Source organism: Toxotes jaculatrix, chromosome 1 (genome assembly GCF_017976425.1).
Source record: "Toxotes jaculatrix isolate fToxJac2 chromosome 1, fToxJac2.pri, whole genome shotgun sequence".
Taxonomy (NCBI): domain Eukaryota; kingdom Metazoa; phylum Chordata; class Actinopteri; family Toxotidae; genus Toxotes; species Toxotes jaculatrix.
The window spans coordinates 22288665-22314885 of NC_054394.1; the positions used below are offsets into that span (position 1 = coordinate 22288665).

At 39.2% G+C, this 26221-nt stretch overlaps 5 protein-coding genes and 1 long non-coding RNA gene across 6 annotated transcripts; 3 read left to right on the plus strand and 3 right to left on the minus strand.

Annotated features, from left to right (window-relative positions):
• The first annotated feature begins 1156 nt into the window (after positions 1-1156).
• LOC121181247 (prostaglandin D2 receptor 2) lies at positions 1157-3825 on the plus strand. Its single transcript, XM_041037110.1, has 3 exons — positions 1157-1264; positions 2206-2369; positions 2715-3825. Exons 2-3 carry the CDS (start codon positions 2241-2243, stop codon positions 3657-3659), a joined length of 1074 nt encoding a protein of 357 aa, XP_040893044.1. The 5' UTR covers positions 1157-1264; positions 2206-2240; the 3' UTR covers positions 3660-3825.
• A 925-nt stretch (positions 3826-4750) lies between these two features.
• Positions 4751-9533, minus strand: LOC121181264 (centromere protein Q). Its single transcript, XM_041037134.1, has 8 exons — positions 8986-9533; positions 8833-8899; positions 8572-8680; positions 8221-8289; positions 7438-7567; positions 6793-6912; positions 5680-5754; positions 4751-5355 (listed from the first exon to the last, which is right to left on the minus strand). The coding sequence occupies exons 1-8, from the start codon at positions 9088-9090 to the stop codon at positions 5173-5175; spliced, it is 858 nt and encodes a 285-aa protein (XP_040893068.1). The 5' UTR covers positions 9091-9533; the 3' UTR covers positions 4751-5172.
• A 735-nt stretch (positions 9534-10268) lies between these two features.
• On the minus strand, positions 10269-13323 carry mrpl16 (mitochondrial ribosomal protein L16). The gene is made up of 5 exons (XM_041037147.1): positions 13083-13323; positions 12211-12282; positions 11833-11981; positions 11207-11500; positions 10269-10697 (listed from the first exon to the last, which is right to left on the minus strand). Exons 1-5 carry the CDS (start codon positions 13153-13155, stop codon positions 10506-10508), a joined length of 780 nt encoding a protein of 259 aa, XP_040893081.1. The 5' UTR covers positions 13156-13323; the 3' UTR covers positions 10269-10505.
• A 1722-nt stretch (positions 13324-15045) lies between these two features.
• On the plus strand, positions 15046-17731 carry LOC121181236 (tyrosinase-like). Its single transcript, XM_041037098.1, has 5 exons — positions 15046-15825; positions 15897-16101; positions 16295-16427; positions 17131-17324; positions 17408-17731. The coding sequence occupies exons 1-5, from the start codon at positions 15046-15048 to the stop codon at positions 17464-17466; spliced, it is 1371 nt and encodes a 456-aa protein (XP_040893032.1). The 3' UTR covers positions 17467-17731.
• A 418-nt stretch (positions 17732-18149) lies between these two features.
• LOC121181280 lies at positions 18150-18948 on the minus strand. Its single transcript, XR_005893999.1, has 2 exons — positions 18810-18948; positions 18150-18592 (listed from the first exon to the last, which is right to left on the minus strand). It is a non-coding gene; the product is annotated as an uncharacterized LOC121181280 (long non-coding RNA).
• A 2299-nt stretch (positions 18949-21247) lies between these two features.
• LOC121184588 (tyrosinase-like) lies at positions 21248-23580 on the plus strand. The gene is made up of 4 exons (XM_041042407.1): positions 21248-22042; positions 22114-22318; positions 22910-23051; positions 23373-23580. Exons 1-4 carry the CDS (start codon positions 21263-21265, stop codon positions 23578-23580), a joined length of 1335 nt encoding a protein of 444 aa, XP_040898341.1. The 5' UTR covers positions 21248-21262.
• Positions 23581-26221: the final 2641 nt, after the last annotated feature.

A 26221-nucleotide genomic window follows, 5' to 3' on the forward strand; every position in this document is an offset into this window, starting at 1 on the left:
AGCATGCGTAGACCAAGTTCTTAATACATTCATGGGAACTGTCTGTAAAAACAGGAAAACTGGTATTTATCAAAGTTGCACACACACAACTTCACAATGATAAACACATGAATCTCACCTGTTATATATCCATCTGCTCGTGCACGTACAGGCTTATTTACATAATGCCTCAAAAATGCCAAACTTGGGCAACAACAGCACTCTGTAAGTCATTTTGTGTCTAAACAAGTAATTTCAACTACACTGCAATTCTGGTGAAACTGTGGTTAAACCAGGTGTCTGAGAAGACCAGTGCAATCGTGCCAGACAACCTCAAGATCATGTAACACACTGGCCATTGCAATACCACACAACATAGGCCTACACCTGCATGACATCTTGTGAGATTAAGAGAAATGACAACAACTGTCCAAAATCTATAACTTTAGGTTGAGTATATACAGTGATTACATACACTGTGTTCAAATTATGGAAGAGTGTGCATGTTGAAAAAAAGGTGAATCTGAGGAAAGATTCAGTTTGGCGGTGCTCTCCTCCACAACTTTAGGTCCTGTGGGTTAATCTTTTACATTTTGAGATAAAGGAGGCTTGTGGCTACTTGTTGATGTGTCGTGTGTATCAAGAGTTAAAACTAATACTGAAAGTAGTTCTAATATTTTTTCTGGTATTAAAAAGAATTATCTGTAATTGCAACTCTTTCTTGAATAAAACTAAAAGCAGAGACAGAAAAAAATGAAAAAATTATATATGAAAAAAAAAAAAAACATTAGCCATGTAATTGCAACATTGCCAGTTCGAGGACAGCTGGAGGACATTTGTTGCACTTCATTCCCTCTCTCTTCCTTCATTTCCTGTCATGTGTCTCAACATCTACAATCTAATTAGAGCAAAAAGCTCTTAAATTGATTTCTTAGCTTAAAGTATGTGGGACTATTTACATTAGTTTCTTTGCTGATATGAGAATAGTCTAAAAATTGAAGCTATGTTCACTTTTGATATACTATACTAATATAGTTTTATGCAGAGCAATTGACAAAAGTGGTTGTGAGAGGAAATGGTTTTTCATTGGCTGAAAAATAATGTGATTGAAACTAATGTTGCTGATGTCTGTAGATATGATTATAGGAAGGAATGTGTTTTGCAATCGCACACGAGAGAGAGAGCAAGAAAGAGAGAGAGAGAGATTGCTTATAACAGCCAGTAGTCACACCTTTTTTCTTTATCTCCTGTTCTGCTTCTCCTACACACAAGGCAAATAAAGGAGGTAAGAAGCAAACTCTTTAAATTAACAAGACACAGATTCTGTAAATCCTGTTTCCTAAACTTCTTGGTTACCATTGATCCTAGAGTTTTATGAGCTTTAATCAAGTAACTACAACTGTTATGAGTAACTTTGTTAAAGGTTTGTGCTGCTACTGTGTGGAGACCAAATGAAGTGTCTTCATTAACACAGGAGTGTTTGCATGCATGCTGTTCTCGTTCCACCTTTAGACAAACAGGCCCAGTCTAGATGTGCATTCAGGCAGGGCCCTGAGGCAGTGGTGGCTGCAGGAAAAGGAACAACAGATTCCTTTCCTTTTAATCATTACTGCTAATACAACACCTGACCCAAGCACTGTGGATGTGTGTATGCTCTGACATGGTGAGGAATCAACCCTAAACTTGGGGGAGAAAAGGTGCTGAGGTCCTTGCATGATTAACTAACTGGCAAGCCGCAGGGTTTGGGAATCAGTGTGTAGTGGTTGTGGTTAAAGTTAGGATAAGCCTCCAGCAAAAGAGTCTATGCATCCTATGTCCTCTTAAGTGATAAAAACAACTGTCAAGGGATGCAATGTATAAAACTTGCATAAAACTTACTGTTTATTTTACCCTTTTTTTAATCTTATTTTTATCTTTTCCTATTGAGAATCCATTGAAAACATAAATTCTAACCAGTGACACAAAAAGCATGATGTAAGGAAGGAAGTCTGTGGTGTCAGGACTGGGTGTGATGTGAATGTAAATGTATCAGTTTAGGTAACTGACATATGTGAAATCCATTTCCATATGCAATCACGCATGTTGCACCTTTTCCATCTTTGTAGATGCCTAGATAGATTGCCTTTATTTTGTGACGTTTTATATTTCTAGTGATCCTTCAAAAGAGAAAAATGGACATAAAATGTAAGCATCTGTGACATCAAGTCAATGTCTGATGTGTTTCAGCTCATCTTCTCTTTGACATCACCTCAACGTCTAACATGAATTGGACACAGCCTCCTGTCCATGCCATGAACCAGTCTCTAACTAGCCCCAACAGCTCCTGCAGCGGTTGTCAGACGGATGTAGGCAAGGGAGTCCAAATCGCAGCTACACTGCTCATCTTTCTGGTGAGAAAACCTCAGAACCTCTCCCTAAAAACCACAGCCTGTCCTTTTTCCACTTCTGTTGCTCTGATTTTAAAAACAACATATAACCTGTTAATTAATGAACTTTAGAGGTGCTGCAGATGTATTCACCTTCAGACAAAGCCAGACTAGCTGCTTCCCTGTTTCCATTCTTTATGCAAAGCTATGCTAACCACATATTGCCTTTGGTTTCATATTTAGTTAACAGATTTGAGAGTTATCATCTCATCACTCTGCAAACAAGCATATTTCCCTAAAGGTCAAACTACTGCTATAAAAGTCTGTCATCTGAACCTAATTGCCAGCTCATTCTCTTGGCTCCTCAAGGTGGGAATACCTCTGAATGGGCTGGTGGTTTGGGCACTTGGATTACGGAGTCATCGTCACCTGGTTCGCAGAGGCAGCAATGAAGAGACACGCGCTGCCAGCAGTTTCCGTATTTATGTCCTGAACCTGGCCCTGGCTGACTTGGTGCTGCTCCTGCGTACCCCACTCATGTTAGGCTACCTTGTTAACAACTACAGCTGGCCCTTTAGCCGTGGCTTCTGCTGCCTGATCATGTTCCTGCGAGGCCTGGGGTTGTACGCTTCAGCTTTCCTCCTCTGCGCTGTGGCCCTGGAGCGATGCCTGTGTCTGCTGAGGCCTGTGTGGGCTCGACTGCGACGGCCGACTTGGGCTGTTCCCTTGGCCTGTGGCATCTTATGGCTGGTAGCTATCATCCTCTCTACGCCATACTTCCATACAACTGATCTGAAGGAAATGAAGGGGACATTCCAGTGCCGGGAGAGTGGGTCATTTAACATGGGGCTGTTTCTCACAGAGACAATAGCAGGTTTCATCTTGCCCCTGCTGGTGTTCCTGGGAAGTAATGTGGCTGTTTTGCTCACCATTCAGAAATCAGTACCCTCAACACCCACCTCCTCCACCCCTTCATCTGCCCGCAGGATGACCAGGATGTACCATGTACTCTTTTTCACCATGCTTCTCTTCCTCACCTGCTGGGTGCCCTATTTTGTTTGTCGGTTCCTGCGGGCCTTGACTGTGGAACGAGTTGACTGGGACAAGCTGCATAATTCAGCATTACATGGCACATACATATCTCTGTACCTCGTGTACATGAAGAGTGCACTTAACCCTGTGCTGTATGTGTTTGCTGCCCGAGGCTTGGGCCGTGCTATCAGAGCTTCACTTGTCTCCACTATTGAACGACTTTTCAACGATGACTCCACAGAGTCCATACGAAGGAAGTCACTTAAGAACTCACAGATGTAGCTCAGAGGTCAACGATGTTGGTACCTCCCAAAAAGTGAGCTAGGTAAATAAAACAAAGGAGCCAAGTGACTGGAAAGCAAATGCTTTAGACCAGTGTTTTCTAAATTGGTTTGAAAGCCGCGGCAGATAGAGAAATTGGTGGATCTGCTCTGCTAGATGAAGAGTTAATTTAGTGATCTTTGTTGACTCATAGTTTGGTTGCACCTACTTCTTTCATTTCACCATGTAAGAAAGATTTTCTCACAAGAGGCTCCCTTCAGTGCAGCTCCTTGGCATGAAAAAGTTTGGCTTGGATCGATGCTGGCAGAAACCTGATTTCGACATTTCAGAGCTTAAGTGTGTCACCTATGGCACAACAGTGAAGTGCAGAAGCACAAATACTTATCAACCATATCAAGCACATTATCAACCATTGACGAGGCGAGGTTCTTGTGAAAACAAGATGACGCTTTTGTTGCAACATGCTGTAGGCAGGGTCATAACTGGCATAAAAATGGATTCATGAATCGTCTTGTCTGTTGGTTCGTGGGCAGGAAATACCTTCTTAGTAAATGACAAGCCAAAGTCCACAACATTCCAGCCTCACAGCTATTGGGCCCCAGAGTAACTATTGTCATCTGGGTTCCTCCAAACCATTTAGATTACATGTACTGTCTCAGGATGGTCCAAGGAAATGATAATCTGAGACTCCGTTCACTGATGATCAGTGATATTTTCACATTGAAACAGGTCCTAACCTACATATGTAATGCTGCTTGTACCTATTAAAAACCCACTGAATGTATTTCTGTTGGCTCTCAGAAGACTGAAGCACAACATGATGAGCAGGAAGTAACTATGTTGCAGGACGATTGTTGCATTATGAATGCACTGCATCCATGACTGGATTATTACTTATTGCTTCACTGTAATTTGCTGTTTATAAAAACACAACTACTTTTTTGTTAAAAACTGTAATTCAGATGTACTTTATGTCTACATTAAAACATAAATAAACAAAAGTCTGTCTACACTCACTTTTAAAATAGATGCACTTGAAGGCAAAGACTTACCAGTCTGTTTATATTTTTCTACAGGATGAAGAATTTCAATTATGAACAATCAATCTTTATTTGCAAGTACAGATTAATTTGCTTAGGTTTACCATTTTGGTCTTTAGGCTCAAATGATGATAATAAATGCATCTACAGTGTACCTGTCAATTCAATTATAATATTCCTATTTAACCGAATGCTATCGCACACACACAAAAAAACTGAATGCAGAAAACTGGAGAAGGGACAAGGAGTGACATGGTTCAGATTATAAATGCCATTGTACCAGCATTGGAATTTTTTTAAACTGTGCACATAGTGGCTCCACAACCACAAAAAGTGGAACTAAGTAACACAGAACAAGTAATATTTCCCCATCCCCTGGCACAAAAATGTGCACACACTACTTACACCTGCAAGCTTTCCTTTTTGCAAAACATTTTTTCAGCCCTGTGTAAGGATAGATTTGGCTAGGTTCCCTATAGACAAGGTACACCACTGATCCGGGTGAAGCCAGGACTGAACAGCTGATCACTGTGTTTGTGTGCATGTAGAAGCAGCTGTTGGGCATCCTGAATGGCCTCTGACTTCTGCAGAATTTCTCCCAGTTTTTGGGCCATGGTCTCAGCATCACTGTCTGGTATAATTTCTCTCATCCAAGTCTGAGTAAAATAAAAAATATTTAGCACTACAGTGACCTGTAGTTGACAAGATGAACACAGATAATACTGAGCTCCAGATGTCACATTCTCTCTGGGCCTTGCGTAAGACAGATTTCCTTTTTTTTTTTTCACAATACACAAGTTGCACCATACAGAACATGTTACATTTGAAAGGAAGTGCAAACTCAGACATTTTTACCACATCCTATTCACAAAAAAGTAAACAATATGAATGCCTTAAATAGTAAAAACAGCTTTTTGTCCAATAAGGACAAGTCAAGCAGCTACTGGATATTGTGAAAGTGTGTCTTATGCACCACTCACCTCTAATGTTGTTTTATCGCTCTGTGAAGGGTAAGAGGGAAGGTTGAGAACTGCTTGTTCAGCTTTCTGCAAGCTCTGTGTAAATACAGACAGGAAGAAAGTCACTGCATAGGTATAATTAAATTATTATCTTACAATCTAATTGTTGAGGTAGTAAACAACTTGTGTGTTGTTTTAATGTGGTTCGAACATAACTGAAAATAGTTAGATAGATATATACTTTATTGATCCCCTAAGGGAAACTGTTATTTTACAGCAGCAGGATCAGCAATAGAATAGGAACAGCTGTACTTACATTGAAACATGCACAATATATATATATGCAAGGGGCAAGAAAAAAAGTTGCAAAAAGGAATAGCAGTGAATAAATAAAACAGTATGCACATGTAGCAGTGCAATAATGTGATAAACAAGTTTTAGTTAAGGGCAGCATGTAATAATGAAAGCACAAAAGTGGTTTTGTGACTGTCCAAAATAGAGGTAGTGTGAGATTTCCTGTATCTGCAAAGACTTCCTTTCTAATGAACAAACCTATTATGTCAGATTCCACAAAATAGCTTGCTGTCAGCTAATTGTATCAAACAGGCTGATATCCGTGTGGGGAAATCCCGATATTTACAGTACTGAAATTGCTCATTTAATAAAGTAAAATCTCAAACACCCTACACAGATTTTGCCTCTGTGCATGTTGACAGCACAATATTTTTCATCCATACACGTTCAAAAAGATGTAACTTTACACATAATGTCTGCATATTTGTGTGTAGAACAAATGATCTGTTGAATACGTTCAGTAAACCAGCAGAGGGTGTTGGATAGATAGAAATCTACATCAACAGTCTCATATTTTATAAACCTGTTAAACATTTGTGTTTCCTTCCAAAAATTAAAAGCCTAACGTTAAGTAGCTCTTCATCAAAATCATGTCAAACCACCTCAAAAAAAAAAACACATAAATTAATCATAAAACAATCTCTTATTGAACAAATCAGTGATGTGAGAATCACACACTTACGAAAAATAACAACATATACTAAAAGTTCAGGGTGCACATATATATATTTATTGTGAAGAATGCTTTTATTTTTGTGTGCGTGTTTGAGTCTTTTGCACCTCTTTGGCTTTCTCCTCCTCTTCCTCCACCTGGTCTCTCAGTGTACTGCAAGTATGCTGTAAAGAGATGGTCTGCTCCTCTGCACTCTCCAGAGCACGGACCACAGCTCTCAGGTCTTCCTGGAAACCCAGAAAACACGACAAGTTCAAAACATAGACACTACTGACACCGTTTCCTTAAGTATATAACAGACCACACCTACTTTATGGCATTTACAAAGTAGCTGCACTACAGTGCAGCTAAAGACACAGATTAAAAATGTTTTCACTAAATGTGTTTTCACTTTTTTAATTACCCCACTGTTTACTGCATTTAGGGCTGCAGCTAATGATTATTTTCCTTTTTGAATGACAGTGAATTGAATAATCAATTAATCATTCAGTCTATAAAATGGCACAACACAGTGAACATATCCACTGCAAGGTCCCAGAGACCAAGGTAACACTGGATATCAATTTGCTTATTTTGTCTAACGGCTATAAGAAATAAACCAGCTAATGTTTATTTTACTAAAGAAATGAAAAATGTCTAGCAAAGGACTAACTGATTTGTCACACGATTCTTTCAGCACTAACTGTAAAATAAAGCTCATCTACCAGATTACATTTTGAAAATATCACAGTGAAACCACAATGTAGTTGCACCTCCAGTGTGCCAAGAGTCTTCTTTCCAACCACTGACTTCTTGGTCTCCTCCTGGTGGCGGTGAAATGAATTGCTCAAATCTTTTTGCTTTTGCACTGGAACTTTGAGCTGTGCACATTGAGCTAGGAACCTGAAAAGTTTGAGTAATAAATCAGCAAAAAGAAAAACAAAGTGCAATTAAGACACAATCTTTGACAATCAATGTTTTTTTTTATTCATTACTTTGAAATAATGATGTTCAAATCAATACTTGAAGATCAGATTGAGGAGAAGGGTTGGGTGATAATTTGATGTACATTTATCAACTCTCACTGGAATAAGAATGATGTGATCATTTATCAAGTCATCGTCATCTATTTGTAAAATTTGGTCACTCCAAATCAATATTCCATTTATTACATACGTTGAGAGTTTTGTTCAACACAATGCAGAACAGATGAACACAGTTCAGTGCTCTGAAGATCAACATGATTATGTGAGAAGTCATGTTTTTCATACTGTGATCTGGGCTGTGTCCCAAACCACTCCCTCATTTGCAAATACACTACTCCCTATTTCATCAACTCGTAATACTTCACTCAGTACTGAGCTGTAAATTGAAATTTCAGACACTTTACATCACCACTGTCAGGTGTAGTGTCACACAAAGGTAATTTTGGCAACAGTAAAAGGCAGAGGAATGCATTGTGGGAGTGTGTAATTGGAGGGGTTAGTAAATATATAACCATTTGAAAGAAGGTTCATGCTACTTATTTACATCTTGATTACTGACTTGCTACTCACCTGCTTTTCATCATGTTAAGATGTTCCTGGCTCTCCTTCTTCTCTGTCCGCCTCAAAGCAAGTGTAGCTCTATTATAACAGGGATAAGAAATGTCCTTACACTTTTAATTATGATAATTATTCAGTGCCTGTAGCTGAAGTGCCCCCTTGTTTTGTCATGGGGAAAATTGTATGTCAAGTGTAACTGTACATGTACATGCCCATGTAGGCTCATTTTTAATGTTTTGCTGCAACAGTTGTTTTCACTTCACTTCAACTTTCACATACAACTGACAAAATAAGTAATTGATGCTTTTCAGATTCACAACATGAACCTCACAGGGAGCAAAAATGTTCAGCAGTGAAACTCACAGTACTGACAAGTCCATTATGTTCTCCAGAGCAATGATGGAGGACCTTGGTATCAGCCTCCAGTTGTCCTGTCCTTTGACTTTCTTAGGGACTGAAGATGAGCACTCAGCTGTTCAGGACACAGACAGGAGCCACGTAAGAAAAGCAGAAATTGGTGCGTTTGCATTGTGGAACAAATCTTACAGTATGTTCCACCGTTATCTCTGCATGATCTAATGTTTTTACATCAATAGAAGTAGAACACCTAAAGGCTGATCTAACCTTTCCTTTTATGTGCTGCTTTTGGATGGGCGCTCTTCCCACTGCGGCTGTCACTGAGCTCCTGGTCCTACAGTGAAAACATTGTTGGTAACGTGTTTATCGGAGACTGACAAGACAATGCAGACATTGGAGTCAACATTTACCTCATCTTACCTGATGCTCTGTTGTTTGCTCTTTTGTCGTCTCACCAGTTTGCCTCTTGTTTTTTAAGTTAGGTGCTTTTGATGCCGCTCGGTTAGAACCTCGTACAGGTTTCATTTCTGCTAGTTAGCTAGCATGTAACGGTAAGCTAACGTAAATAAGAAAACACTAGTAACGAAAAAAAAAAACGAACAGGAGCTGTCTTTGTGTAAAAATTAAGACCTACAGTTTCATAACGTTAAGACACAAAGTTCGTACGCATCTACACATAATGACGTAAAACTAGAGATACACAACACTGCTCCCCAGCTGCCTGGCTACGTTTTGGCGCTGCTGTTTTCGAACCGTTCAGCGCACAACACGCATGCGTTCATGACGAGATGCGCATGCGTTTTAATGTCTTCAAATTTTCACCCGGAGTTTTGTTCGTCAGGCAGCAATTCATCTCAGGCTAATGCAGCGCTAAACACCAGATTGTGAAGATGCATATTTTCACCTGACATTATATCTGCTAGTTCATTATATTGGCAAACACAGCTCCCTCCGATCAGATGAATCAGAAATTGCTGCACGGACGCAACTCCAGGACAAAAACGCTACCTGCGACAAAAAGAGCAGGGCATAAATCTTAAGCACTGGATTGAAGCCATCTTGGGGGATGTGATGTTTTTTTAATCACATTTGATAGAAAAATGTTTTTGTTTGCCGTTTTGGAAACCTGATCTGATAAATGTATATATTTTGAAAGACTTGACATTACAAGAATGGCATGATTATTTTAATATCAATATCCGTAGATATTCTGTGTGCTGCACGTGTTTAAGATATAGCGGGTTCATGCAGAGTTGCTGTCAAAACCTAATGGGAACGTAGCTATTTAATGTTCCACGTTAGGGACGGTCAAAATATACAAAAAAACAAAGAAAATGCTTATATTTACTTAAGCACCATGTCTGAATACAAAATAGTTTTTAGTAATTTTGTTGTACCAAATGACAGAACAGGTAATGATACACCCTGGTAACCGTTGCTGTAAGTGGCCGTATGCACAGTGTCTCTTACCTCAGCCATGGAAATCTATCATTCCCAACTGTGATTGGCAGCCTGCTCAAGGTAGATTTATAGCTATTAAATTTTTGTTTTTTTATTCAGTAAATTTGTGGTAAACACAATCAACTATTTTGTTTTTTATTTGTTCCCAATTTAGTGAAACCTTCTCCTCTGTTTTACATGGTTTTGCATTTGAAAGAAAGACTTCAAATTCAATGTTGCCACAATACTTGTTACCATGTGACTCAAATACATAATCTATTTTATTCGTTATTTTAAGCAGTAAAAGGAAAGAAAACAAAACAAAACAAAACACCCTTTTAACAAAATGTCAAATTCACTAATATAACTGCATAAAAAATGAAAGCAAATCTCTAAATATGACTGTCAGAAATCATATATGACTGTCAGAGGTTTCCAGAATCTTGGCTGCCTCTTCAATGGTGCGGTCTGGATGGTGTTACAGTATGACAGTATAACTGTCACACCCTCCCCGGGAGGTGAAATTTGCCTGTGAAGCGTCCATGGTTGTGCAGGTCAAAGGGGCTGAGCACCTTCCTAATACCCAGCATGTTGCCCTGCACTATCTGCTTAAAGGTCCAGGGATTCTGATTGTTCTGCTCCATTTCAGCCTGCTTCTTTTGCAGGGCTGCTAGGCTCTCTCTGCTCATCACCTGAAATAAATACATAGTAACAAAATATTGTAATGCAGTAATTTGAAATCAATAACAAAGAAATGAAACGGGTCACGCATAACAAATGTTCTGTGTGCAGAGGTAAATGAGCCACATGTATAAGTAATCGAGTGCAGAGGAACTGGTGTAAATCAGTTGGGGTTAAAACAGTTATTAGGTGGTAAACAAATGCAATGTGTAGCATATGTACACAATATGCACAGTGTGTAGCATTTATTGACTGCAGATACATTGTTGTTACAGGTTTGTATATATGCATCTCATTCATATTGGTAAACTATTCATTGCATTGCAGATGTTTTATAGAGGCTTCACTTTTTGATTAAACTGTTAGATGATTTAGTAAATGATTTGCCAAACCAAATGTGCCATTATGTACTCATTTAGACAGGAGTACTCAAATTATATTGAGTGAACCTTCTTTAAGAATATATTCCATTTATTAAAACACAGCAATTCGCAAGTATATACAGTATCTGTCATCCTACCTTGGCAGGGAAGGGTAGCTTCTTTGCCACTTCAGTCAAGATATGTTCAACCTCGCCCAGCTCCACCTTTCCTCCCACCTCCACGATTAAACGACCGTAGCGGACAGGTGTCACATAGTGGTCAATGGCCCCCTTTCCACCACCCATGCGCTGACCCAGACCTTTACGAGTGATGGGCTTATATGGGCCATTGATGCGCCAGAGGGCAAATGTAGTCTGGGAATCCATCTTGCGGTTGATGGTCAGACGCATCATCTCTATGTGACCCCAATGAAGGTAGCCCCCTCCCATGGCCTGGGCGTTGGAGAGAGAGACAGAGAGAGTGTAACAAGTCATGCTCCAATTAACCACTTTGTATTTTCACCTGGCATAGGTACAGACCTAGAAGATGTGGGTGAAGTGAAAAGCTAATTGGAAAAGTAATGTTGATACTTTCCATGTGTCATAAATGCTATGGTTGTTGCCACAAGAGCGGCTAATAATTACACAGTTACAGAACAGAGTTTAATATTAAAGACAAGTTAACAAAATACCTGCAGGTAATATAATCTTTATAGACTTTAATGCTTCAAGAAGCTGTCAAATATCACAAAACAACAGTGTTCACATTAAATGAATGAACTCACCACAATAGCGTACTGTCCCTTAGTGAAGGTATTTGCTGCCCTAGCTGGGCCTTGGATATCCCTCAGCTTCTTCATCTCTTTCTTAGCCCTTTTAAAGTTAGGCACCTTGTTCATAAACTTTAGTTTAGGTTTCTCTGGAAGCACCACATCTTCAGAGATAAAAACAAGAACGAGGAATCATGAGACCAATGTTAACACACAGTTTCAAGCATACATGTCTACTTGCACAAAGATTCAAAAGTTCCAAAGACTAGAATAAACACAGAGGCCTGTGAGCTCTCTGTTGTGCGTTAAATCAAATAATATATTAGTAAAAATGTAAGAAATTGTTTTTTAAAAAAATCACAACAAATGAATGATTAGATGAGGAAGGATTACCACTGTAGTCTGGAGGGATTTCATACGTCTTAAACCCAGCAGCTAGGACTCTGAAGTGTCTGTACAAAGGTCCTGTGGAATAAACGGCAGCGGACACATGTTGGCATGATCTCTGGCAAAAATAAGCCTAATACAGAACAGTTACTTGTTACTACTTTTATTTGGACAATCTGAACAAAGCCCTCTTCAAGCCAACAGCAGAGAGAAAGAGGGAGAGAGAGAGAGAAAGAAAGACTGAAGTGATTTCTTTTCTTCTTCCAGTTTTACTTGTCCTTGTTTGAGGCTGTTGGTCTTACGCCTCTAAATATAAAATGGTTCACTGGGGGTCAGCTTGGTCAACCAAAAAAGTTCATTGCTCCTTGCTAATGTCAATCTCTGTGCACTCATCCTGCTGTCATCTTGTTATCACTAGCATGTCTCTGTTATCACTAGCATGTCTCTGTTTTAAACCACAGTTCTTGCATGTCTTTTATTAGCTCTTAGTTATTGTACCCGAGTGATTTATGTTTTTACTTTATATTTGTGCTTATTATATTAATGCATGTATAATTTGCTTCTGTGCTGCATTTGACAATTTAGCATTATGATGTCCTGCATAGTACATATTACATTAACATTTGCTTTTATATTACTGTTCTACACATTTACATACTACTTAAATCAGTTTTCACTGCATGTTGTCTTTTTAGGCTGATAAAGTTATAAATTACAGCTTATATCTGTCTAGAGATTACAAGTAAGAATGCATCCTTTTAACTAACTCTGACATTTACAGCTGCGTTTATTAATGTGCACTGTACCTGTTAAATAAACAAATAAACATACACACATACACTATACAGTTCATATTAGCTAACCGATGTTAGCGTTACCTTGTCGGTGACCAGGAGCTCCACAGATACTGGCCAACCCGCCTACAGCAGCCTTGATGAAGGAAATCATCATGTGAACCTTGATAGGAGCACTATAAACACCAGACTGTCACTTTGTGTGGCCGATATAGCAGCATTTTTATTGATTTACTAATGAAATTGCTATGAACGCCACGCTCTCTACAAGGTCGCTGCCATTGCTGCTGTGCTGTTTCCTCCAGTGCTCCGTCAGAGCAAGAGAAACTTCCTGTACGATTGTTTTTTTCACAATAAAAGCGAAATCTCTAGAAACATCAAGACAGAAACCTCTTCTGTTTACTAAATTGTTGGAGTGACAGACCAAATGTCAAGGCTGGATTTCCAAACGAACAAGACGCCAAAAGCCACAGTTTATTCTATAGCCATATTAATCCATTAGGGCACAGACACCCATCTTCTTTGGCCCTCTGAATATGCACACAGCCGCTTCCACATTCCCATTAAATCCTGTGCAACCACATCTCCTGTGCTGTATCAGTTCTAAAGCTACAAGATCTAAAATTGCGATGATGTTACAAAAACAAAACTCACTTTTCAATGCCATAGGAAAATTTTAACAATTATAAAACTTTGTTTATACAAAGAATAAATAAAAAAAAAAAAAAAAACAATCTTCTTTGCAGTTGTTAACTGATGTCTTTATGATAATGGTGACCTATGAGGAAAATGTTTTTTGGGCAGCAGCTACAAGTGGCCACTGGGACCAACAGGAAACCAGACTAAGTGATGGCACCATATCCAGCTCTTAATACACCTATGTGTTGCCCTGTAACACTGGACCAGTCCTTCACCTAAATAATCATTATTATCACTGAAATGAAAATATGAACATATGAAAAACAAAATAAATACATATAAATGAAAAATGAAAACATATGATCAATAGACATATTTCAGAGAAGTGTGTTTTAATTTGCCAACATATAAGGTGATTCAACATGTAGGACATCTAAACAACCAATAAGTTTTCTGCCAACAATTAAATGCCCTAAAAACATACACACTAGCACAAGTGCACTCTCTATCATGTCACCACAGTGTGTTGATGGGTCTCCTCTGCTGAGAGATGGGTAAAACATGTGATGCACACAATACAGGAATCTGTTTTACGAGAACTGCTCTATGCTATGAGTCATCTAAGGCCGCTCCATCCAAAGTTCTGTTTGTCAGCTCCCCTTTCTTATCTCTGTCTTTGTCTTGCACACACACAGACACACACAGACGCTAAGGACACTGATTAAACCATGAACTTCTGCGATCTCATGTTGATACAGATGATGCAACACCAGCCATGCCATTCACTTTGAATTATATTTAAAATGTAACCAAACTAACTGAATATATAGTCAAATAGAAGGAATGTGATGAACCTCTTTGCTTGCTCCAGTGATGTTGCACACTGTCTTCTGTAAGAAAAAGAGCAGTGTTATTGAACAGCTGTCTGGGAGGTCTCCAGATAGCTGTTCAATAACACTGCTCTGTCTCTTCTGTAAGAGACAGAGGTAGACACTGCACTTGTCAGCCTCTTTCCAAATAAGGCTTCTTTCATTGGTATTTCTAACAAGCGGACAATTAAGTTTTTTATCCACAGAAGTTAATCTTATTTAAGATATATAAATACCTCAACTGATTTGTTATTGTTAGATGCTCAGATTTTACTGTCCAGCATATAAAATCTCAGTATGTGGGACTAATTCCAGTAAGAGACAGAGCAGTGTTATTGAACAGCTGTCTGGAGACTTCCCAGAAATGGCTATGTGCTACTTGTTCAAATATTGTAAAATAAATGTCAAAGTACAAGAGTCTTACAGTATTTGCATATCAAAAATTAGCTTCCAGTAACCAGCTGGCAAGTTTCCTGTATCCTCCTGGTATTAAATAGGGGACTCAAGTAGTGCAGTGATCTGTCTCCATCTCCTCCACCATGCTGCTGTCATTTCAGTGGTTTTGGCTGGTACTTTTGTTATATCTGACGAGCCTCAGAGATGTGGAGGCTCAGTTTCCAGGTGCCTGTACCACATCAGAGGCTCTTCAGAACCGGACATGTTGTCCGCTCTGGAATGGGTCTCCTTGCGGGTTTAACTCAAGGCGAGGACTATGTGCACCACATGTGGTAAGAATCTTTGCAAAACCAGTAGACTACAGGGTAGACTGGCCTCGTGCCTTCTATGATTCAGTGTGTACATGTTGGGGAAACTATGACGGATTTGACTGTGGTCAGTGCCTCCCGGGCTGGAGAGGACCGGACTGTCAGACACGGCACCATGTGGTGAGGAAAGAGATAACAGATATGACTGATTCTGAGAGAGAGAACTTCCTCTCAAGTCTGGACCTGGCAAAAAAGAGCCCCAGCAGCCGTTACATGATCCTTACAAGTAATGACACAACAGTGAAAGGGAACTATAAATTTCACAACACAAGTGTCTATAATCTGTATGTATGGATGCACTACTACGCAGCCAAGGTTTATGCTGGTACTCATAATGATGCTGCACACAAGGGCCCTGCTTTTCTCTTCTGGCACCGAGTGTTCCTGCTTTTCATTGAGAGGGAGATCAGGGACCTCACAGGTAACCACGATTTCTACATCCCATATTGGGACTGGACCAGAACCGACCACTGCAACATCTGCACCAACAAGTACTTTGGGGAAGTTCGCCAAGATGGTCGTATAGACAGTGCTTCCCGTTTCTCAAAGTGGAAGGTTAGATTTAATTCTCCTTCTTTTCCAGATGCCTGTGCTTTCTCTTCTTCTAACTCATCTTTTCTCCACAGACCATATGTCCCTATGATGAAAGTCTTGGTATAATTTGCATCGACTCTGATGATCCTGCACCTCTGATCCGCAACCCTGGAAAGGATCCATCCAGCAACACACTGCCAACCACTGCGGATGTTAAAGAGACACTGGCAACAGAACATTTTGACACACCTCCATTTAACAAAAACTCTAAGAACAGCTTCAGGAGCAAGCTGGAAGGTAAAGTGCCTAACACACAAATTATATTTCTTATTAAGAACAGGTGACTTTTACTTCAAATGTCTGCTACCAAAATTACAAAGCACTCACAAGTGAGAATTCTCAAACATAAAGCAATAAAATGATGTGAAACAAACAAAAACAGGTAGAGCCAATTTAAATGTAGTTAAAATGTGTTATTCTGTCCTCCAAGGTTTTGAAATTCTCAGGAACTTGAATTCCTCTATGCACAACCTGGTCCACGATTACTTCAATGGCACAATGTCATATCTCCCTACTGCTGCCAATGACCCCATATTCATGGTACACCACAGCTTCGTTGACAAGTAGGTCATATTGTTTTAATTCATGATAAAATTCTAATGAAAGGATAGACTCAGCTTTTGTAAGGTCTATTTGAATATAATGCTGGCATGATCATGTGCACATTGTAAGGGTTATTGTGTGCTGTTATTTCTTCTCCTAAAGACCCTTTCACAAAGCAGTTACAAAGTTCATCTGAAGCTAAATGGAGACTTCTGCAGTCTGTGTTAGACAAATAAAGTAGGTCTATACCAAAGTTACGGTGCTCTAATACAAACTTAATACAGCGTTTCCTTGGTGAGTTACAGCAACACAACAGGAATCTGGCACATTACAACTTCTGAAGATACTCACTTAGTTTGTCCAATTCAGACCGCTGAAGCCTCATATTAGCTTTGATTAAATGTTAGAAAGAATTTATTGAATAAAATAAGGGCTGTGGATTTTGTTCTTCATCACATGGAATTCTCTTCACAGCCACCAAGGAAAGAATGAATGATTATGAGACCAAAATGTGTATGTAATTTACATATATGCACATACTGTTTTAAGACAAATTTGAAAAAAATATGAACCTATCCTTTAATCTTTGAAAATGAAGATACACTTTTGAGTGACCACCTTGTGTTGTGCTCATAATATATATTCGAGTTAACAACATAACAATAACAACGATTTACAAAATTATTTTTTTAATATTCTCTGTGCTCTATAAATGGGAATCAGGATTCTCGAAGAGTGGTTGCAGGCCCACAATGAAGCAGCCTACCCTGACAGTGACCTGGTCCCTGCAGCCCAGAGGGCAGACGCCTACATGGCCCCATTCTTCCCACTACGCACCAGCAGCTACTACTGGGACAAGAACATCAGGAGCCTGGGTTACAGTTACAGAGAACACAGCATCCCTCACTCTGAAGGTGGTAGTATAACTAATCTAACAAATAAGATCTTATCATTTCTTTCAGAGAACTTATCAGATTTACTTTCTTCATATGTACCTGTCTTGTGGGAGTGGAAATGAGAAATGTACTCTTCACTGCCAGAGTTTCTAGAGGAATTTGATAGCCAGTGGAGTCCAGTGCCAGTGGCCTGCTCTGGGTTGTTATAGCATTGTATTGTGTTAGTGTTACTGTTGCTATTAAATGCAAAGGTGAGAATTATTATCATAAGCCTGTGATGAATATATCCATTTCGGAGAGGTACGCATTTGTCTGATTTCTGATTTTGCATAAATGTAAAACTGAAGTGAAAAGATTCAGTGTAATTTTGTGGTGGAAATTAGAAATTCTATAAATTCTACCATAGCTGAACCTTGGGTATCCCTCAACCTCTTGATCTCTTCCTTAGCCTTTTTAAAGTCAGGCACCTTGTTCATAAACTTTAGTTTGGGTTTCTCAAGCAGCACCACATCTTCAGGGGTAAAAACAAGCATGAGGAATCATGAGAACAACATTAACATAGAATTTTAAGAAAACATGTCTACTTGTACAAAGATTCAGTAGATCCAGACTGGACCAAAGACAGAGGCCTGTGTACTCTCTACTGTGTGTTTTCCTTTCACTGCATATATGCACATACATAACAATGTTATGCATTAAATCAGATATTCAAAACTTTAAGAATCAATATAAAAAAGAAATCACAACAGATTAGTGATAAGATGACAAATGATTACCACCGTAGCCTGGAGGATTTTATACGTCCTAAACCCAGCAGCTAGGACTTTTCACAGGTTTGTACAGAGGACCTGTGGAATAAATGGTATGTTGGATGTGTGACATGTTGGAATGGTGGTTGGCACAAATCAATCAAATACAATTACTGTAGCAGAGATTTATGTTTTTGCTTTAAATGTGTTGTATTAATATATGTACAACTTGCTTCTGTGCCACCTTTGGTAATTTAGCATAATGATGTCTAGTAGGACACATATTAACAGTTTCCTTTATATTACTGTTCTGGACATTTACATCCTACTTAAATCATTGTTATGATAGTAGGCTGTTTTTGACTGTCATGTTTTAGGTTGACTGTACTGCGCTCACCATGCGTACACCATGCGTAGGCCAGTCAGATAAGGGTTGTGCTCCAATAAAAAAATGAAAGGCGTGACTTTTCTCGCTTTTACTGAAGTCTGGTTGTGTCCTCTTGTACATGTGCACAAATCCAAATACACACGCGCGTAAAACTGAAATACAACAGGAAAAAAAACCAAATCAGTATCTGCACAATCATGTAACACAAATATGGTGACCACATAAATACAAAAAACACCTTAAACAACAGTACACTACGCAACATGTAATGCGGCTAGCAAACAAACTCCACTAAATACTGCGTAAGTTAGCTTGTTCGTATCGTAGCTGCTAACACAGAATACTTACAACACAATACAATAAACATACCAGTTTGAACACTGCACACAGAATATTTACAGACTGTTATGTTCCCAGGCTGAAGCGTGTGCAACCACATGAGATAGATTTACCAGCCCATCTCTACGTCGCTGACCTAACTTATTGACAGAGGCGACGGAGCAGAGCGGAGCGGCAAAGATGCGAATGGGAATGTCAACAGAAAGAACGCTCACTCTGTCGCCGTTTCCAAAAACCAAGAAAAGAACAGAACACTCACTCTGATAGAATTTCCATGAACTACGGGAAAATAAAACTTTTACACTTTTTAAAAACACTTTTAACTTCTGAACTTTAAATATTATTTTTAACCTTTAAAGACAGCACATTGACTGTCATGTTACATCTGTCCAGAGATTACAAGTAAAATATCCTTTTAGCTAACTGACATTTATAACAGTGTTTATTAACAAATAAATAATAAAAGAAAAGAAAAGAAAGATATTCATCTTACACACAATAAAGACATTCGCTATAATGTTAACGTTAGATAACTGATGTTTACATTAGTTTGTCTGTGACCTGGGGCCCTACGGAGACTGGCCAACCCACCAACAGCAACCCTTAATGAGGGATGTTAAACACCACACAGTTTGTGTGGTCAATATACTAGCATTTGAGGTGATTCACTATTTTAATTTATACGAACACCGCACTCTCTACAAGGTCACTGCCATCCCCTACTGCCCTCTGAATACATACCCTTCTGACTCTTGTACAACGGGCATCTTGCAATATATTTGGGGAGGTGTGTGGGGAGCTGTGGGGGTGGGGGTAGGGGTTGGGGTTGCGGTCTTAGGGGTGGAGGTCAGGGTGAGGGGGGTTGTTTGCAGGGATCTGAGTGTTTGTTTTTCTCTTTAGTATTTATTTAGTATTCATTATTACGATTTTTATTTTTTTGTTTTTACCTTCACTCTCCTGACCCCAGGAAACAATCTCTCATTTTGTCTGCACTGCAGTTGTATGTACAGCAAAGTGACAATAAAGCTTGATTTGATTTGCCCAGACTTTCACCTACATCCTCATCATATACGCCATCTCGTTTAATGCAGGAACCATGCATTTGCTAGCCTGTGAGTCAGCCATAGTGACAAAGTGAGCTCCCAAGGGCTAGAAGGAAATACCTCTGCAATGCTGCCAGGCTGTTCAATGAATCTGGGTCACAGGAACCTTTGACATCACCTTGTTAAGAAGTGTAGCCAGGAACACAAGGAAGAGGACCCAAACACAGACACTCAAAGTAGACTGATTATTGACAGTGTTTTTAAATTGCAAAAACTCACTGGCATAAAGGTCAAACAGAACTGAGAAACTAAAGTCCATGTACCCAGGAACAAACAAACTAGAAAAACAGATTCAGGGAGCATCACTGGGAACAAACACAAGAGCTGACACAGGGGAAGCAATGCCGAAGCAGACACAGGGACCAACACAAACTGACAAAGTAACAAAGAGACAGGGGAGCAGAGAGACTTGAATACAGGAAAACGGGTCAGACAATCAACAAGGGCAGGCCGCGGGAAACAAAGACAGGAAGTAAGCTGGGAACAGACACACTAGGAACATAACTTCAAAAATAAAACAGGAAATGTTAAACAGAACTAAAGAAACCAAGAGTCCAAAAAAGTACTAAAACAATCACCAAAGGGACTGATCATAACACATCTCTCCTCATTAAGATATGCTTTAGAAGATATTGCAACAAGTTTTATTCTGTCTTAGTTTGTGGTACTTTCATTAGACTCAACTTTATTTATGAAAACACTCCAAGTGAAGACAATATATTGACAAGGGTGTTAAAACTAGAGATTTACACGTCCCCTTCTCAAGACAGCACCAGATAATTATCTAATATACAGGACCCATCTCAGTCATTGATATTGTGTTTTTGATGGTAAAAATAACACATTTGCAACTAAGTAAATTCCCTAAACCAGTGGAAATGGAAGAATCTTTGGCTTTGGGGGCCCTGCAGCAAATGTTTGCTGAGAAGAATGAATTTGCCTTTTTTAAATATCTAAATACTCTCCAGTCCTTATATGACAGAGTGTCTCTGCAGGTGACAACCATGCTTGTCCCATCTGCATAGGTTCCAGACCAGATGGGGGTGGGCTGTAGACAGGTGAGCAGGTGTTCTGGCAGGAAACAGAAAGGAGGTCAACCACACCCAAAGAAGGTCAACCACCTATGATGAATTTCTTTGCCAGTGAAGTTGCACACAATTTTCTGTATGAGATGGAGTAGTGTTATTGAACAGCTGCCTGGAGACTTCCCAGAAATGCCTACGTGCTACTTGTTCAAATATTGCAACATAAATGTCAAAGTACAAGAGTCCTGCAGCATTTGCCCCTTAAAAAGAGAGCAAGCTGATGAGCTTTCTGTATCCTCCTGGTATTAAATAGGGGACTCAAGTAGTGCAGTGATCTGTCTCCATCTCCTCCACCATGCTGCTGTCATTTCAGTGGTTTTGGCTGGTACTTTTGTTATATCTGATGAGCCTCAGAGATGTGGGAGCTCAGTTTCCAGGTGCCTGTACCACACCAGAGGCTCTTAATACCCGGACGTGTTGTCCCCTCTGGAATGGGTCTCCTTGTGGGTGTAGATCAGGGCGAGGATTCTGCGCACCACATCCTGCATTAGTTCACCGAAAACCAGTAGACTACAGGGTAGACTGGCCTCGTGCCTTCTATGATTCAGTGTGTACATGCCAGGGAAACTATGATGGATTTGACTGTGGTCAGTGCCTCCCGGGCTGGAAAGGACCGGACTGTCAGACACCGCACCATGTGGAGAGGAAAGAGATCACAGATATGACTGATTCTGAGAGGGAGAACTTCCTCTCAAGTCTGGACCTGGCAAAAAAGAGCCCCAGCAGCCGTTACGTGATCCTTACAAGTAATGACACAACTGTGAAAGGGAACTATGAATTTCACAACACAAGTGTCTATAATCTGTATGTATGGATGCACTACTATGCAGCCAAGGTTTATGCTGGTACTCATAATGATGCTGCACACCAGGGCCCAGCTTTTCCCTTCTGGCACCGAGTGTTCCTGCTTTTCATTGAGAGGGAGATCAGGGACCTCACAGGGAACCATGATTTCTACATCCCATATTGGGACTGGACCAGAACCGACCACTGCAACATCTGCACCAACAAGTACTTTGGGGGAGTTCGCCAAGATGGTCGTATAGACAGTGCTTCCCGTTTCTCAAAGTGGAAGGTGAGATTTAATTCTCCTTCTTTTCCAGATACCTGTGTTTTTTCTTCTTCTAACTCATCTTTTCTCCACAGACCATATGTCCCTATGATGAAACTCTTGGTATAATTTGCATTGACTCTGATGATCCTGCACCTCTAATCCGCAACCCTGGAAAGGATCCATCCAGCAACACACTGCCAACCGCTGAGGATGTTAAAGACACACTGGCAAGACTATTTTTTGACACAACTCCATTCAACAGAAGATCTGGGGGCAGCTTCAGGAACAAGCTAGAAGGTAAATTGCCTAATATACAAATTACACTATTTTTATTTATATTATTTGTATTATATTGTTCTGTTTGATATTGGAGTATATGTATACTGTAAGGGGGGTATTGCAATATTTTTACTTGATTTTCATTATACTATACTTTTCTTTTGTTTTCACTTCACTTATTTATTTTAGAAACTTTTTTCTCTTACTACACACTATGTGCAATTTTCCTCTTTTCTTCATTTTCAATTGGGAGTTGTAAGTAACAGTAAGAATTTCCCTACGGGGATTAATAAAGTTTTTCTGATTCTGATTCTGATACATTGCCCATAAAGTTGGAAGAATTTTGTTTTCTTTTTATTCCTATTTATAAACATCAGTAATCACACTTTATGGGCAACGGTGTATATTTCTTGTTAAAAACAGGTGACCTTTACTTCAAATGTCTGCCACCAAAATGTCAACAATTTGTCAAGTGAGAATTCTCAAACACAAAGTAATAAAACAAAATGATAAGTAAAAACAAATATATATATATACATATATATATTAAGCAAAAACAGGGAGAGTAAACTGCAAATGTAGTTAAAATGTGTTATTCTGTCCTCCAAGGTTTTGATATACCTTATGATTCCCGACACCTGAAATCCTCTATGCACAACCTGGTCCACAATTACTTCAATGGCACAATGTCTCAGGTCCCTACTGCTGCCAATGACCCCATATTCATGGTACACCACAGCTTCGTTGACAAGTAGGTCATATCGTTTTAATTCATGATAAAATTCCAATTAAGGGATAGGCTCAGCTTTTTTGAGGCTATTTGAATACAATATTGACCATGTGCACATTGATTATGAGACCAAAATGTGTATGTAATTTACATATATACACACACACTGTTTTAAGACAAATTTGGAAAAAATGTGAACCTATCCTTTAATCTTTGAAAATGAAGATACACTTTTGAGTGACCACTCTGTGAAGTGCTCACATTGCATTTAAGTTAACAACATAGCAATGATTTACTAAATGATTTGTATAATATTCTCTGTGCTGTATAAATGGGAACCAGGATTCTAGAGGAGTGGTTGCCGACCCACAGTGATGCTACCTATCCTGACAGTGACCTGGTCCCTGCAGCCCAGAGGGCAGACGCCCACATGGCCCCCTTCTTCCCACTACGCACCAGCAGCTACTACTGGGACAAGAACATCAGGAACCTGGGTTACAGTTACAGAGACCACAGTGCGACCCATTTTACCACGACAGGGGAGCAATGACACGGAATTTAGAATTTAATACCCAACTAGGAGAAACAACAGAAAGTCAGACAACGCCACCTTGGGAATTTTGCCCAAATACACAAATTACACTGCCCATAAAGTTGGCATAATTTTGTTAATAATTAATTTGTTAATTTTGTTTTCAAACACATTCCTCTTTTTATTCCTATTTATACACATCAGTAATCACACTGGAAGAGATTGAAAAAACAAAGTTTTGAGAAGATATACACTTTATCAAGAATAAATCACATTGTCACAATTATTTCATGAGAAGAGGTAAAATATATTTTATTCCAACTTCATGGGCAACAGTGCTGTTGAAAGTAACAGTAACCACTGCAAGGCACTCAGGTTCATTATACAACAAAGCAGGAGACATGGTTCCAGGGCAAACTAAAAGAATATACTTTATTAAATCTTTAAAATACCATCAAACACCATGCATACAGGGATGTGAGGGAAAGGGGAACCTTATCAGGGCTGAGGCAAACCAGTCGAGAACCAGATCAAAAGGTGTGTGGGGGATTCCAAAAAAACTAAGGTCACCCGAGCCACAAGTGAAAGCCACACACACACACACACACACGCACACACGCGCACACACACACACACACACACACACACACACACACACACACACACACACACACACACACACACACACACACACACACATACACACACACACACTTACTGAGGGGAAACCAAGACCAGGGGGACGCACAACACATAGGAAGGAAGGGAGAACCACCCCCCGACGACAGTTGGACCACCACCACCTTTGGCTCTCAGCAACTGAAAAGAACTAGGGGATAAAATTAGTACGGTTACACTCAGCCAAAGAAAATAACCAATATACAAATAACAACAACAATAAAAAGAATAAACCCAAAACTTGTCAGGTTTATAGCCGCAAAATTACAAATCAACCAGAAACACAATAACCAAGGATACCAGCTGTCAAACAAAGCATATGGTTGGTATTTCAGTAAAAGAAAACTGTTAATGAAAAGAAAATCAAAATTTAAAAAAATATCAGCAATAATTGAACAAAAGAATATCAACATTAAGCAAAACCATCAGCCTCAGGAAAAAGAATAAATAAACAGGCACGGGATACAGATGAACAGAATACTTCATAAATCAAAGAACCTAATTTAAGAAAAACGAAACTACAAGGAAAGCAAAGTAATCCAAACCAAAAAAAAAAGGGGGGGGGGGGGGCAATCAAATATTAAATTTCCAACATAAAGAAAAAAGTTAACAAAAAATATTAACAAAATTAATTACAAGGAGAAGGAGGTCAGGTAAGCGTTTACGCCACAGTCCATATGCACAGCTTAAAATGTGTATGTGTATCAAGTGTATCAAGACAGGATGTAGATGCAGATGATAGTAAAATTAATCTAACACCAAATAAGAGCTTATCATAATTCTACTTTCTTCATATGCACCTGTCTCATGGTGGTGCACGTGAGAAGTGTACTCCTCATTTTCAGCCAGTGGAGTCCAGTGTCAGTGGCCTGTTTTGGGTGTTTTTAGCATTGTATTAATTTGTGTTAGTGTTGCTGCTGTTATTAAATACAAATGCGAAAATTGTTATCATAAGCTTGTGATGAATAAAATCATTTTGGAGAGGTGTGTATTTGTCTAATCTCTGATTTTGCTTAAATGTAAAACTGAAGTGTAGAGATTCAGTGTAATTCTGTGGTGGAAATAAGAACTCTCTAAACTCTTTGTATTTGTATCCTGTAAGGACTGTGGCATATGTAACAATCAGCACTACAAGCCTGAAAACACACAGTTACAGAAGGTTTAATATTAAAGGCATGAAAAGATAGTGATCATCTTCATAGACTTCATTGCTTCATGCAGTTGTCACATATCACTTAACAGTGTTAACAGTGAAACAAAACCAAAGCTACACTTTGAAAGAAATTAAAATTCCCAAAAGCAAACTATTCTCTTGCATCCCTCCCTCTCCCTGCTCATGGATATAATGGATACCAGGTTCAAACATGAGTCTGCACACTTCTTTAGGTTCTGGGAAAGTTTTATAAATATAAAAATAGTAAATTAAAAATTCCCAATAGAAAGAGTAAAAACCAATCTTGTTTGCAGTTGTCCTGTCAACAGTTTTACTGACGTCTTTATGATAATAGTGACCTATGAGGAAAATGCTTTTTGAGCCACAGCTGATTTTTTTCCTTTGCAATACTACAAGTGGCCACTGGGACAAACAGGAAGCAAGACTAAGTGACGACACCAAATCCAGCTCTTTATACATCTTTGTTCTTGCTCCGTTACACTCGCCAAGTCCTTCACCTGCATCCTCATCATATACACCATCTCAGTTAACACAGGAATCAGGCGTTTGCTAGCCTGTGGGTCAGCCACAGTGACACCTTCCAGAAGCTTATACTAGCTTGAAGCCTCGGTGTGAGAGGAGTAGTTTTACATTATTTTATTAAGTTGTATTTATGTAGTGTTATTTTAATTGTCTTATTTTTATTTTTATCTCATGGCACTCTGCACTTTTTATTGTAAAGCACTTTGTGATCTTTTATCTGTGAAAAGTGCTGTATAAATAAAGTTTACTTACTAGTAGTCAAGAAGCATTTTCACAGCAGATTGA